Source organism: Glycine soja, chromosome 13, assembly GCF_004193775.1.
Source record: "Glycine soja cultivar W05 chromosome 13, ASM419377v2, whole genome shotgun sequence".
Classification (NCBI taxonomy): domain Eukaryota; kingdom Viridiplantae; phylum Streptophyta; class Magnoliopsida; order Fabales; family Fabaceae; genus Glycine; species Glycine soja.
In genome coordinates, this window is record NC_041014.1 from 27,089,474 (window position 1) to 27,105,159 (window position 15,686).

General features: G+C 33.8%; 1 protein-coding gene across 5 annotated transcripts; it reads right to left on the reverse strand.

Annotated features, from left to right (window-relative positions):
* Window positions 1–4,923: 4,923 nt before the first annotated feature.
* On the reverse strand, window positions 4,924–12,850 carry LOC114381815. 5 transcript variants are annotated; one of them, XM_028341036.1, is made up of 18 exons: window positions 12,019–12,850; window positions 11,679–11,940; window positions 11,422–11,589; window positions 11,243–11,347; window positions 11,064–11,142; window positions 10,872–10,967; window positions 10,307–10,454; window positions 10,090–10,194; window positions 9,831–9,938; window positions 9,565–9,660; window positions 9,388–9,480; window positions 8,910–9,302; window positions 8,422–8,575; window positions 7,774–7,851; window positions 7,405–7,487; window positions 7,260–7,331; window positions 6,103–6,208; window positions 4,924–5,159 (listed from the first exon to the last, which is right to left on the reverse strand). In XM_028341036.1, exons 2-9 carry the CDS (start codon window positions 11,888–11,890, stop codon window positions 9,838–9,840), a joined length of 1,014 nt encoding a protein of 337 aa, XP_028196837.1. In that variant the 5' UTR covers window positions 11,891–11,940; window positions 12,019–12,850; the 3' UTR covers window positions 4,924–5,159; window positions 6,103–6,208; window positions 7,260–7,331; window positions 7,405–7,487; window positions 7,774–7,851; window positions 8,422–8,575; window positions 8,910–9,302; window positions 9,388–9,480; window positions 9,565–9,660; window positions 9,831–9,837. The 5 variants fall into 5 exon arrangements, with proteins under 5 accessions (XP_028196837.1, XP_028196839.1, XP_028196838.1 ...); XM_028341038.1 differs by lacking the exon at window positions 7,774–7,851 and having other exon boundaries at window positions 9,565–9,579; XM_028341035.1 differs by lacking the exon at window positions 7,774–7,851 and having other exon boundaries at window positions 4,925–5,159.
* Window positions 12,851–15,686: the final 2,836 nt, after the last annotated feature.

Genomic DNA, 15,686 nt, shown 5'->3' on the forward strand with positions numbered 1-15,686 from the left:
TGAAATTAAAAGCTTGGTTTTATATAAAAAAAAGCTCGAGGAAAAATATACATGGTTAGATCTTATTATGAATGATTAAGAATAAAAATATGAAATAAAAGTATGAATTATTGCTAGAAAATTTATTTGTTTTGCCCAAAATAAAGCATGACTTTTAAATTTTACGGGACAAAATAATATTTAATAATTAACTTTTATATTTATATTGATAATGTGATAATAAGAATCATAAACAATTCTTTCTCCTTTTTTTTTAGCAAGGGACGTAAGCAATAACGAAATTTACATGCAAGTGAATATATAAAGTCCTTTTTTTAAAAAAAATTTTGACATGACTACAAAAAAGGTAGATAATAAACAAACAAAGCAAACTGTGAATACAACACTGCAAAAGGTTTACTACTGCACAGATTTGACGAGTAGAATTTAAAAGAAACAAAAGATAAAAGGAAAAAAGGGAAAGGATTGGATTTGTGAGCAGTAAGCGAAGCAGTAGGACATTAATTTGGTCAAAGAAAGATTCATGTATGGACGAATCTTAATCATAATTATTAATAAAGAAAGCAAATTGCAGCTAAGAGAAAGCAAAATCAAAAGCAGCTTGGAGGTGGATCAGCTGGTTGATGGCTGTGGTGGGGTCATCAGTCATCACCATAGTGAAAGAACAATTTTTTTTTTCTGGACCAGTACCACTAGCCACGTCCAGGGTGGAATACACAAGTTGTATGAGAAAGGATATCATAGAAAAAAAAAACATTACACAGCAAAAAGGGAAAAGTGGGTCACAAGGAAATATCGTCCTTAAAATTATGATTCCAAAAGATTCGGTTAACACCTAGAAGAAAAAAAGAAAAAAAGAAGTATTAAGTATTAAGTATTAAGAGGACTCAACCAGAAACAAGGTCACCTACATATATGTTAATGCTCAGGTCAATATGAAAATGAGGAAGAGTCAAAAAATTAAACGAGGCTAGAATTATACATGATGGGCAAGACACCCTTATGTAGTATAAGTTTCGGTAGAAACTATCATTAGGCGATTATACTACATTTGGCAAGAGCTACACTAGATGGTAGTATTAGATCTCACGGGATAAGTAAATAAATTATAAGGTTGACTTGATAGTAATAAATAAATAAAAAGAGAATGATTATAAGATCAGACTTTTCACATTAAATAAAAATTAATAATTAATATTGAAAAATAAAACACACACGAGATACACGAAGACATGAAGTATGAGCGGGGAACTCGAAAATAATGTCGTTTTAAGCCTTAATTAGATGAATTGATTAGATGACTACATGCCATTAAAGTTGAAGATCTGGTGTTTAAAAGTCGGTTTGTGTGTCCATAAAAGACAGAAAATGATAAGTCAGATGCACAAAGCCGAAAAGATTTAAAAAAAAAATGATTAATAGAATGAGCAAGTATATGATGTGTCAAACTATCCACATATCATTAATCAATTATCATATTGTTATTGTTTTGCTAGGTCGGCTACTTATACTTGTGGTATGTGGGGGATGACGAGAATAAAAACAAGAAGAAAAGTAGGTCAGAGAATCGTAGTTGAAAATTCATATATGGGGTGAAAGAAACATCGTCGTCTTCTTATTATTGACAGAATTGATGTGATTTATGGAAGAATCTCATGAGCTTCTTGTGAGGTTCGTTTTGATTATCAACCATTTCTTTTTAAAAATGTTACATAATGATGCCAAACACTCACGTCGTCGTCGTTGGTGTATTTTGTGGGCACATAAGAGCCAGCAACGTTCTTTGACCAGAATGAACCAATTAACACTGCTGGAATATCCAAGTATATCCAACGAAACGATACATTGATACAATGAATGATGCTTTTTTTTTTTTATAATTATTATTGTTATTTTTAAACGGGCTCTAAATTCGTTTTTAAGAAGTTCACGTAATCATTTTTTTAATTATTAAGAAAGCAAAATTTTCGAATGATACTTAAGAAAGTTTGAATATTCACTGTATTAGTCTTTATCTAATGAATAAATGTATTTCATGATCCTTAAGGCGCAATACAATATATTAATATTGGTTAAATTGGAAAAACTTTATGCGTATTGATTCACGCGCTTAGTGATATTTTAGAAGGTTTTTAATATTTATCTATTAAACTAATGCTATGTTTTTTTTTGTTGGGTGTACTAATGTTATGATTATTTTTTAATCTATTAATTGCAATGATATAAATTAAGAATTTATTTGGTTGCGGCACTTTTGTTAAATTCAATTATGTGTTTTTTTAATAAATTCATTTAAATTTGGTTAGATTACGTTGGCAAAATTTTATTTCAGTATTAATTGTTTGTATCAATAATGCGCTCGTATTCATTTATAATCTTCTACTACATATTTTAGATAAGGTTAATAAAATGCAATATATGAACAAAGTACTTAATTAGAAAATAAGTGCTAAATCAAAATATTCAATCTAAATGTAATTTTTTTAATCAATTGAAAATATATTTGGTTAAAAGTTTTAAACATTTTTAATTCAAGTATATGAATTCAAATTGATTCAACATTTGAACCATTCAAGTATATTAAATTTTATTATTATAAAATTATTTATTTTTATCAGTGGGAAATTAAAAGAAACAAGCACAGAAATTAAAAAGGGCCCAGCTAGCTGCCTCTAGGGTACATGATTCCTTTTTTTTTCAAAGGGGGTACATGATTCCTAGGGCATCACCAGTGCAACAAAGGTTGATAATTGCTGGAGCCAAACTTAGCAAGCCAATTCACAACCCTATTACCCTCTCTAAGAATATGCTGGAAGGAGAGACTCCAAGAGTTTGAAAGGAAAGATCGAATTTTGGCTATAAAGGGTGCATACAAAAGCCACAAAAGTCACTGAAACCATTCAGCCATTGACCTAGATGATCCCTGAAGACACAACCAAATCCCGAGGAACCAAGATTACCCAAAGAACTACCATCCACATTGATCTTGATGATTGGAGGAATTCGAAATAGGTTGATTGGACAAGTGAACCATATATTCTAGATCTGGTTAATGATGAAGTGATGCCAGACAATAACTGAAAATCAAATTAATCAATGCAAATTATTTTCATAATTTACTAATTAGTTTTAAAATTTTCATTTCTTTAATCTATTCTTATGCAATTAAAATATTAAAATAAAACTTTTAATGGTAATGCTGAGGAAATATCCTAATATATTTTTTCCACATTGAAACACATGATCTGCATCACAATGATAATGTATGCTATTTCTTTTTATCTTTTTTTTTTAATTTTTCTTATATTTAAAAAATAAATAAAATATTTTGTATACAGAAAAATATTAATTAATATAATTATATATGCCAAATAAAATATTTTCAATGATGTGCAAACTAAAATACTAATTTATAATATAATATGAGAGTTAAAAAAAATTCTTAACTATTTTACTAAAACTGAAAGCAAATTTTGAAAAACCATTAAGAATAAGCCATCACTTTAATTCCTAAAAGTGTATTAGGTTGTCACGTTAGTTCTTAAAACTAAACAAATTTCTAATAGGTCCCTAATATTTCTAGTTGTATAATTTAAATTCCTAAACATAATTATTTACTGTTATTTTGATTCTTAATCATATGTTCATATATATATATATATATATATATATATATATATATATATATATATTGGAAGTATGTGATTCACGATTGCACTTTTTTTCTTAAGTTTCTTGAAATAATATGACAGCATTATACATTTCTATAGGCTAAAATGATAATTTACTGAAACAATTAAACTTGACTTTTTTATTTTTATCGTCGGTTTTATCTATTCAATTGTTTTTTTTTTCACCTTTTGATAAGAGTGTTTGTGGGATGGGTTGAAACAAGTTTGCCTATATTTCAACACGGACTGAAATAATATATTAATACCAACATTAAATACAGTTACAATTGAGTTGTAGAATTAAAAAGGTAAAACAATTAAAATATATTTATAATTAATATGTTTAGATAAATGATATTAATAGAAATATAATATCGTGTTATACGAAACATTGTTTATTAACAAACAAAATTGTATTATCAGTTTATAATTGATTGTATAATAACAACGGCTAGAATTTTATTATTTCACTAGATAAGCGGAATACATGAATTATATGAGACTATTTGATATGATTAAAAACTAAAATTTTTAAAATATTATTAAATTTGAAATCTTCTTTAATGATTTTCTCCTATATTATTTTTAGTTTTCATTTTTTTCTTTTTTTTTCCTATCTAAAAATTATGTCATCTATCATTCTAACTAATGTCTTTTGGGATCTTATTGGTACATATTGTGTTATACGCAACATTGTTTATTGACTAACAAAATTGTATTATCAGTTTATAATTGATTGTCACTACTAAAAAAAGGTTTTCTACATCGGTTATGACGCATGATAGTAGACTTCTGTCGTTGAATAACAACATCGGTTAAAGAACCGTCTATAAAGGGCATTGGTACGAAGACGACATGATGCTAGACCCGTCTTAGAATGTGGATTGTTCTACATCGGTTGTAAATGTACAACCGATGTAGAATGTGAGTTTTCTACATCGGTTATGATGGTGAGACCAATGTAAAATGAGTACTGTTTCTACATCAGTCATCAGTCTACCACCGATGTAGAATTGGGAGGAATGAGTATTGTTTCTACATCGGTTATCAGTATACCGATGTAGAATGGGAAGGGTTTCTACATCGGTTATTAGTCAATCGATGTAGAATTGGAAGAATTTCTACATCGGTTATTAGTCAACTGATGTAGAATTGGAAGGATTTTTACATCGGTTATCAGTCAACCGGTGTAGAATGAAGAGATTTTCTACATAGTTTATCAGCGAATCGATGTAGAATGAGAATTTTTATTATTATTTTTGTGAAATTTATAAACCCAGGTCAAATTTCAACTATTAAATTAGTTAGTGAATAAGTACAAGAAGCTATGTTGCTTATATGTAATACAATACAAATATAATGAAATTCAACAAAATATTTTGAATATGACTAATTTCCTAACCAACAGTTTGTGTAGGTGCTACACCTCTAGTTTCAATTGCAGTGGAAGGAATGAAATCCATGACACAATGCATTCTCCTAGGACCCCTGCATGTTGTATAGATTGTAAGTATAGCATGGTAGGAATATAAAAAAATGCATAGTAAGTTAATATATTTTCAGCAAACACTTTGGCTGCACAAAGTCAAAGCAATAATGTCCACCAAAGTAAGTTTGATATCTCTCATAATATATCCCACCACAACTAGGCAGCACAAGAAAACACAACTCAATGTAAGATGCACTAAGTATGCCAATAATAACAGTGACAATACCTAGATGCCACTAAAAGTGGTCCTTGACAATGTTGTTCAGTATGAATTAGAGAGTAAATTTCAATGTAATGTTCATAATATTTATAAAATTGACATGACTATATAGTGGTCCCAGCCACTCAGGTAGTAATACAGAACATTCAATCATAGTGAAAGAGAGGAGAAAAGAGTATATAGAATTATGCCAAAAAATCCACAAATACGATAGACCAACCAAAATCACAATTTTCCACAAGGATAAGAAGAACATTTAGAGAGATATCAAACTTGTGTTTATGCATATATTTTTTAATACTTTATAAAAGATAACCACATGTTCAGCCCAATTTCACCCGTGATTACAAAATCTCACCAACAGCTTTTACCTAGGTCATGTAAGAGCTTGTACAAGTTACCATAGAAGCCGCATATGCAAAAATTAGATTGAAACTCTCTATTCCTACACTGGTAGGAAATAACTGATTGGTTTGTTGAAGTGGAAGAAATATTGAACAGCCCAAGGCAGACATAAATTGCCAGGATGACAAATGCACACAGACAACAACAAGAAATGGTTCTTAAATTTTCTTTCAATAGAAAGTACATAAAAGATTATTATACCCTGAGATATTAAATATATTAATGTAATTACAAAATAAGATTATAACTTTCAAAAGTAAATTATGTTATAATTATTAAAAAATGGTTCTTAAATTAGGAAGATTAATGGCATGAACCTGATTATCATGGTACCAAGTTCGCCACCTAGACTTTAAAGGTAATCCCAGAGCCTCAACGCAATATCGTGTTCCTATCACCAACACACTTCCATCTGCGTCTCCACTGTACCAAAAACAAAATTAATTAAAAAATAAATAAAACACGAAATTGAAATAACCAGAAATTCTATCTTTAAGTTTTTGATGTACGGTACTATTTTTTTTCATATGTGAGTAAAAATTCTTTATGGCCAACAAATGGAAACAAAGCCTAATTAATGCGAGTCATGATATAAGAATGATGATTCCAAAATGGAAATCACAGTAAAGGGCATAATCCCTACATACAGGGCACATGAGTACGTGACACTTTCGCCGAAAACAAGTTATAATCCCTTATGTCATTTAATGCATATTCTTTATATCTTAAAGCTAAACAACCATATGTATCAGTTATGAAAATTATTAGATGGTGGGAATTACTAAGATAAAAATTTGATTTTTGATTAGAGAATAAAGCTAAAAACATGTGAAGAACTACATCTAAATTTTATCCTTTTTTCCCCTTCCTAATTAGAGTGTTTACTTACAATAAAACCTTTAAGATTAATAAAGGGGTATTTGCTCCCATCTTTGTTTCGATCAAAGATTAACTCTGCAACACCCCTCTTATTGTTTGGCGGCTGCAGTTGGTTTGCTTTTCCCCTCTCTTCTTACTTGAATGTTACTATTGGTTTGTAACACCTCTCTTCTTGTTTGACAACTCTATGTTTGATTTGTTGCAACCCTCTTCTTGTTTGGGGTTTGTTGTACTCATCTTGTTTGGTGGCTATGCTTGGTTTCTTGGGCCAACCCTAGTTGTTTTGTGGTTGTGCTTAGAATCTAGATTGTTTTTACCCCAACCTAGTTTAGGATTTGTTTGTTTTCATAAATAAAAAAAGGATTTAATTATAACACGCTTAAAGCTTAATAAGTTGCAGCCTTCATTTTGAATGAATGTTGAGATAGTGAAGGAAATATCATTGAGATATTTGGTATAATTAGGGAATACTGTCCATTCATGTAATTAAGGAAATTCCAAAAATTTCAGGTGTTTGAGTTGATACCATATCAAAACCTTAGAAAATGAATAAAAGAAACTGTTTATCAAAAAGCGATAGTAGGAAAAGGCTTACCTTAGCTCTCATTGAGTGATCAAGCAATATATTAGCAAATTTCAAATCACGATGAACAACGGGTGGGACTGCCTGTTCCATGCATATTCATGTTAACCAAGGACACTTTCATATAGAATAAGAGAAAATATAACATTAAACATACCCCTTCAAGAAGGTATTCTATTCAGTGTGAAATATCAACATCAATTTGCAGCCTTTCATCCCAACTCAGTTCCTTTTCGTCACCTACATGCATGCACAACTCCAACTATTCTCAATAGATATTAAAGAAAACTTTATGTATAAGATTAAAGGGTTAAAACTTCAAATATAAAGAAAAATTCCTTTGTTGTGTCTCATACAGGGAAAAGGTGAAAAATACATTACATATACTAATAATTATGGACTACTAAAAACATGTAAAAGAAAGCAAGATCTTCCTAACTGTTTGGTGAGATTATCATGCAAGTCTTGATATATAACTATCACATAAAAAAAATCCTAAGATGAACATGAAAGATCTTCTGCTTACCATATAAAAGGTTTTGTAAACTTCCATTACTCATGAACTCGTAAACCAACATAAACTGTCCTTTATCTATGCAGTATCCTAACAAATTTACAAGATTCTGATTATGCGGTCATCCAAGAACAAGCACCTCTATCAACATCTCATTAAAAGCACAGTGGAAATAAGTGGTGATTAATGTTAAATTCATGGAGTAATACTTGGAGTGGCCCCAATAAGAACCAATATTATTACATTAAGTGAACCCAGTAGAAATAAGTGGTATCCCTGCCGTTTTAATTAATTATATCATCTGGCAAATAAAGGAACTTATTGCCTCAATAGGATTTTATGTGCCAATGATGATGACCATATGTAGAATGCAAATATAAACCCAAATAAATTTTCTGGTCATTTTTAGGAATGTATGTTTCAAAACAGAGTTCAAAACTTCAAATCAACCAGCACACCATACCATACCTTCCGGGAAATGACTAAACTTGGGTTAAAGTATGAACATTAGACTATTTAATGTATATGGTATATAAATCACAAGTGAAGTTCCAAAAGAAAAGAAAATTTCCGCATCCCACAAGCCTTGTATTAAAGTAATCCTTTGTGAAGATCTTTTCAATAACCCAAAAAACGAAGTAAAAAGTTGTTAGCAAATACCTCTACTTGAAATTCTTTCTCCCCTTGTTTGGAATTGGGTCCAAGCATCTTCATAGCTACCACCTCTCGTGTAGGCATCATGGCTTTATAAATTGTGCCAAAGGATCCTTCTCCCAATGTATTTGTGAAGTTTTGTGTAGCCTTTTGAATTTCTCTATAACATGTAAAATGTCAGATAGCCCATTGCAAATATTGATGTCCTTGGATGCTTTTTTTTATTATCTAAGATATCCCAAGTCCTATTTTCTCTTTTTTCTTCCAAACTAACATGCAATGTAAATAAAGTTTTGCAAGGTGGATGCTCTTACATACAATGGAACTTCATCATAAAAGGATATAAAAAACATCACATTTCCACAAATCAAGTAATCAAAACTTTTTTAATGCAACAAGTATACAATTTAAATCCTAATAGTAGCTATCCAAAAACAAAACATTTTAGAAGAAAGAAAGAAAGAGCAGGGCTCATGCTCAAGAGAGAAATGTACTTGTATTAGTACTTCAAAATGTCTGATACTGAAGCAAAACCATCTTTATTCTGATGACTCCACCAAGTTGAACACGAGCTTTTGTGAGGATTTGGTGACCTTGAAGTGGCTATGGAACTGGTGAGAGAAACACTAAAGTCAATGCTAGTTTTTAATCCATTTGTTCGTATAGGGATAGTTGTTAAACTAGGCTCGTTTGCAGATCGGCTAAGATGAGCTTGCTTTTTGTACCACCTTATGCCAACATATATGAGATAAGCTATCAAAACTCCAAGGGCCACCCCAATAGAGACGCAAATGATAACTAAATGAGCTTGATCAACCATCACTTGAACTTTCTTGATACTCAAAGAACTAAATCATCTTGCACAAGACTCTCTCTAGAGAGGTTCACTGCCATAAAATTAACATAATTTCAACTTTTTAAGCTAATTCAACACTTTATCCAACTAGAACTGACACAAATTTGCTTACTAACCACCATAGCTTTCTCGTGATATAAAAAAGTCTCGGGATTTGAAATATGGGAATCTTTGTAGCCAATTCACCAAGAAATTGTAGGCATCCTCAGCTGATTCAAGTAGTTTGTCAAATATGGCCACTTTAATGATTCAACAAAATCTGATGAGGTTAGGCTTCTGTAAAGGAAACTCACCCACAATATTATCCTCTAATATGGTGAGATCAGAAGATGTGTTAGTATAAGAAAATCCAACTCCCACAGGTGACTCCACAAATAACAAATTTGCTTCTGCAAGGTTTTCAAATTTTCAAGTAAGCAAAATAAATCCTCAATCTCTCCCCTTCTTAATACTTATTAGCACAATCATAACATAAATTGTATAACAATTGATTGTAAAAAAAGGAACATACTACAAAGTCCAAAGATGGAAATAATATACAAATGTACTATGTACAAACCTTGAATCTAGGAGTGTGTGTTGAAATGTAGTCCTTCCCGATTTTTGTTGACTATAAGAGGTCCAATCTCAATAACTGCGCCATACCCAATAGAGGAGAATCCGGGGCCTTCCAAGCAAACAAATTAATCAAATGAAATGATATCAATATAATAGGATCTCTAATCTAGTTATAACCTTAGTTGTAAAGTGGAAAAGTATGTAATAATATGAGAATGGCGGTTGACATGTGACAACCTTGATAGCAAACAATCACATACCTCCATTGAGCCAGAGAAGGAGAGGCTTCTTGGATGGTTCAGATTGAGCTTCAAAGCACCAGTAGAAAAGGGCCCTTCCATGGTTTTCATTGACAGTGATGTAACCTAAAAAGTGTGAGACTGAAGGGCTTGAAGGTTGGCCAGGAAGATCAATTATTCAATCAAACCTATTTTATCGATGACAACATGAACAACAAACTTGCGCCTGAGTACTTACCGCACGACCACCGGAGTGAACACCAACCTTGTGGCTGCCTATGTAGACCTACACAGACAATGGCAAGGTTGCGGTGGACTGAAGGACCAAGGAATGAGAAGGTTGCGGCGGAGTGGAAGACCCAAGCAAGAACATGTCGAACGCTGACCTGCATACAATTAGAGTTGCACAACAAAAAAACTGATCCTATATTGGGGCCAATACAAAACGCAACCCAAAATTAGTGCACGGTAATAACGTAAACAAGTCACATAATCATGTAACAATGCCAAATTAAAAGTCATGACCAGACATAATGATGTGTCTTAATCAATGAAAATTTTATGTTACAAAGGTGCTTAATGTTCCTATGTCATCTAAATTTGTCTAATTTACATCCATTTTCCAACTTCTAGAAAATAGGCTTCCCATTTCTTGCATAGTGTCGCCATGGTGTCAGTGTCTAATGGTGTTCCATAAAAAAAAACTACAAAGGGGAAGAAAATAAAATTTAGTTAGTACATCAACCATTTAGGTATGATTTCAAACTACACAAATTCATTTGTTAGTCTAATAGAGGACATACGTTGTGGAGTTCATTTTTCAAACCGCCACTGATGATGCACCGCATCCAATGCATCACATAATATCCACACTCATATGCTCTGGGTTGTACATGGCTCTACATGCAATATAAGCACTCAATAAATGCTGGCTCATTCCAATTGAAACATCAGACGTATTTCAAATTTTCAAAAATACAGGGATTACGACATACCTTAGCCTCAATCCATTGAGATGGAGGTGGAGGTGCATTGTCCTTGCCTTGGAAATTATTGCATATTTTCTTCATTGCACTAAGTTTGAAAATAACAAAAGTTATAGTTAACATGTAATGTTTTGACTAGTAAACTATAACTAATGACCAATGCTAAATTGAATAAGGTTGTGAAGTACTTGTTCACTGCAAACTTAATGTAAACATCAGGCTTTCTCCGTACAAAACAGAACCATACTACAATGTTCTCTCGTGGACACAACACAAGAAGTTGCCAATGTGCCCTGAAGTCAACAATATGAAATTCACCATCAAACTAATGCAAACACATTGATAACAACCACATGAATAGACTTACTGATTGAAGTAAGGTCCTAAGTAGACTTCTCGATGTGATTCCTTGACCCATGTTTCTATGTACTGTTGACATTCTTCACGCGTGTCCTTTGTGCAGCGTATAAACTGAGGCTCAAGGAAATCGTACACTGGAGCAAAACCAATACTTGTACTCCAATCATTCATAAACCTGTTTTAAACACAATCAACAATATTCTTAGACAAATATGGTGTGGACAATAACATATGACAACCACTCAAATAATATGATTTACTTACATCATCCACAACTGCAGTACAAATATGTTTAAACATTTGTCACCTAAAATGATTTCAGTCACATTTGCATGTGTGATGAAAAAACCATTTGTGGAATTAGGTAACCCAAATTTCGCCCCGTCCCATGCCAACTCCATTGGCTTTGTGTAAACCACATAGGACTTCTTAACCAATTCTCCCAGTGGGTCATCTATGGCCAAAGATGTGAACATGTTGGCTCTCCAATAGACTTCAATGGAGGCTTATCGGGTCCCACGACCACCTATGATAATAGAAATTAGTGTACATGTAATTATGCATGTCAACAAATAGAACAGATTCATAGGAGAAAAAAACTAACCTCATTAGTTACTTTCCTAACAAGATGTGTCAACCATGCGACGAATGTACCAACGGCTTGCTCAAGAATCCAAACCTCTGATGTAGGAATAGGGACCTCAGCGTGAGGCATGTATGTTCTGACAACATTCACCTTAACAACGTCATTTGCATAACAAACATTATGTATGGTGGATGAATTCTCGAACACTTTTTCCAAGCCCGTAAGCACAATATTTTGCCCAACAACTACGAACAAGCCCATCAGATCGTCATCAACATTCAAAAGCTCTTTAAGTAATCCGCTTCCCTCAGGTCCAGCGCAACTACCCTTTGTGCTGACATGCGCAAGTAGAGCTTGTATTTCTGGCACCTCAATGGGGGCTGACTGATGTGATGCAATATGAGATAGCTCTATTTTCAGTGCTTTTTTTAACTCTTGCTTCATTATCTCCAAATTTTGCCACTGTTTTTCTTCAATTGCCCTCATCCAAGCCTTTTGCTGCTGCTTGTGTTCTTCTTGTACCTCCTTTCTTATGTCATCCTTAATTCCACCGATGATTTCAGCCAATTGTTGTTGGCTGATCTATGGTGAGGATGTGCTAGAAGCACGTGAGGCTTGGCCAAAGTATTGGCTTATTGTGAAACCTATCCTTGCGACACGAACACGGCCTTGATGCTCAGGTCGGCCAAGGGCCGTGTTGAGTATGTCCTATCGCCCATGCGAAACAAAACTCCCCTATGTTGCTTGTTCCTGTAATGAATCCTGCATGGATATACAGTTGTTGAATTTGAATAAAATAAAGTTGACTAGGTTAGCTAACCATTATTTGGCAATGACAGTAACCAAAAAATACATGAACTCACAATTTTGTCTGCAAAATAATGGTTACTGTCATTGCCAAATAATGGTTAGCTAACCTAGTCAGTTGTGTTGTGTGGGCGAGACACTTGAAGTGGAAGATCGCCCACACAAAGCGGGAGTTCATGTTGTGTTGTGTAATACATATAGATGTGCTTGTGCCAGCTGTTGGCGATCCATGGTTACAACATTGAACCCCCGTGTGCCCCTACCTTGAATGGTGTAGTCATGACGACTATAGGAAGTTCCATTGGTGTAGCCATTTCTATATATTGTGAACAAAACTCAATAGCTTCCTCAGCAACGTATCTTTCAATAATGTTAGCCTCTGGTCGATATGGATTTTTTGTATATCCTTTCAACACCTTCATGTAACATTCAATTGGATACATCCATCGTAAAAACACGGGCCCACACAACTGAATCTCACGTACAAGATGAAAAATTAAGTGAACCATGATGTCAAAAAACGATGGAGGAAAATACATTTCTAATTCACATAGGATAATGGCTGCATCGTTCTCCAAATCATCCAATTGTTTTGGGTCAATGACCTTACGACAGATTGCATTAAAGAAAAAACACAAGCAGGTGATCACAACCCTTACTTTTTCAGGCAATATACCACGAACAGCCACTGGCAACAATTGTTGCATTAACACGTGACAATCATGAGATTTCAAGCCAACCAACTTCAAATCATTAACTGACACAAGGCTCTTGATATTGGAAGAGTATCCTTGTGGGACTTTCACATTTTTAAGACAATGACAAAATTGTTTTTTCTCCTTAGTTGACATTGTGTAACATGATGGGGGCAAATAAGTTCGCCGACCTTGTGATTGCGGATGCAACTGTTCTCGAATACCCATATCGACCAAATCCTGTCAACATTTCAGACCATCCTTTGTCTTGCCTTTGATGTTAAGAAGGGTGCCAAGTAAACTATCACAAACATTCTTCTCCACATGCATAACGTCGAGACAATGCCAAACATGTAGATTGGTCCAATAAGGAAGATCAAAGAACACTAACCTTTTCTTCCAAATATTCTTGTTAGCATGATCCTTCCATTGTGTCTTACGAAAAATAGTTACAATGTCTTTCACCCGATCATACACTTCATGGGGAGCTAACGGTTCTAGGGGTTCGTTAGTCTCTTGGCTACCATTAAATGCTTTCTTCAATCATCGATAGGGGTGATAATGTTTTAAAAACCTACAGTGCCATGTATAAACTATCTTCTTCCTATGTTTAAGTTGGATGAAACTTGTGTTTTGCTCACAAATTGGACAAGCCTGGTAAACCTTTCACACTATATCCACTCAAATTCCCATAAGCTGGAAAGTCATTAATGGTGCAAAATATCATCGCATACAACCTGAAAGTCTCACCCTGATTTGCATCATACACATCAACCCCGTCTACCCACAACTTGTGCATGTCTTCAATCAAATAAGTAAGGTACAAATCAATATCATTTCCTGGCTGTCTTGGACTTGATATCATCATAGACAACATAATGTATTTGCGCTTCATGCATAACAAAGGAGGAAGGTCGTAAATCATTAGCAACACAGGCCATGAACTGTGATTAGTGGACAAGTTACCAAATGGATTCATGCCATCCGAAGCAAGACCAAGTCAAAGGTTTCTTGGTTCAGCTCCAAATTCAGGATACAAGTGATCAATTGTCTTCCACTGTGGAGAATCAGCCGAATGTCGGAGAAACCCATCATTTATTCTGTCAACTGCATGCCATTTAAGGTTAGAAGCATCGTGTACAGTAGCAAACAATCGCTTAAACCTTGGTATAATTGGAAGGTACCAACAAACCTTTGCTGGACGAGAGTTGGTTGTGGCTGCATCATTAGTGTATTCCCTGTCGTTTTGTTAGTATCGTGATACCCCACATGTTGGGTAATTCCGCAATTCAGCAAACTCTTTTATGTACAACACACAATCATTACGGCAAATATGAATCTTCTTATACTCCATACCCACAGGACATAATATATTCTTAGTCTCATAGTGACTATTTGGTAACTTGTTATCATTGGGAAGCATATTCTTCAATAAGACAAGCAACTCAGTCAGGCTTTTGTCACTCCACCCAAATCTAGCCTTCAAGTTGACCAAAGCTAGCACTGTAGATAACCGAGTGAAGGTTGTGCACCCCAAGTAAACCGGTAACTTGGAATCTGTTTCCAAATCTTCATAATATAGTGCATGAGCTTGCAAAAATCCCTCTTGCCCAAGATCACATATCATGTCTTCCATTCGATATCCAATTTCTACATGTACCGCCTCATTGTCGGTGGGTGTTGAGACCTCTGGCAATTCACCATGCCATATCCAATTTGTATAACTCCGAATGAAGTCGTCACAAATTAGATGTGATCTAATGACAAATAATTCCTGACGCCTTCCATTCACACAGTTTACGCACGGGCAGAAATACTTTCCACCCACAGCTGGTGCATGTTGTTTTGCAAACTTCAAGAAATCTTCAACCCCCTTTTCATACTCGTCGCTTATGCGTGGTGCTTGAATCCAACTTCTATTCATGTTTTTTGTTCTACAAGAGGGCATCTGTTATGGCATATGCATGACAGTCTCACTTTTTTTTATATGAATGTCAGGTCCTATCCCATTTAGGAACAAACTTTTTTTGCTTCATTCATATGTACAAGTTAAGTATGTTATGCTAAATTTGATGAAATTTTGGCAGCATTTCGCATTGGTTTCTAAATACACAAAATGAAAGCGGTCACCTAAATTGACCACAATCAAGTATGCACCCGGAGAAAAAAGCAATAAATCAAAAT

Bases quoted from the DNA above. Each gene is read 5' to 3' on its own strand.
- LOC114381815 (XM_028341038.1), bottom strand. From the start codon at position 11,890: ATGTTCACATCTTTGGCCATAGATGACCCACTGGGAGAATTGGTTAAG. The intron at 11,348-11,421 runs GTAAGTCTATTC...TGTTGACTTCAG, and splicing joins TTAGGACCTTACTTCAATCA to GGCACATTGGCAACTTCTTG. The intron at 11,143-11,242 runs GTACTTCACAAC...TTTCAAACTTAG, and splicing joins ATTAAGTTTGCAGTGAACAA to TGCAATGAAGAAAATATGCA.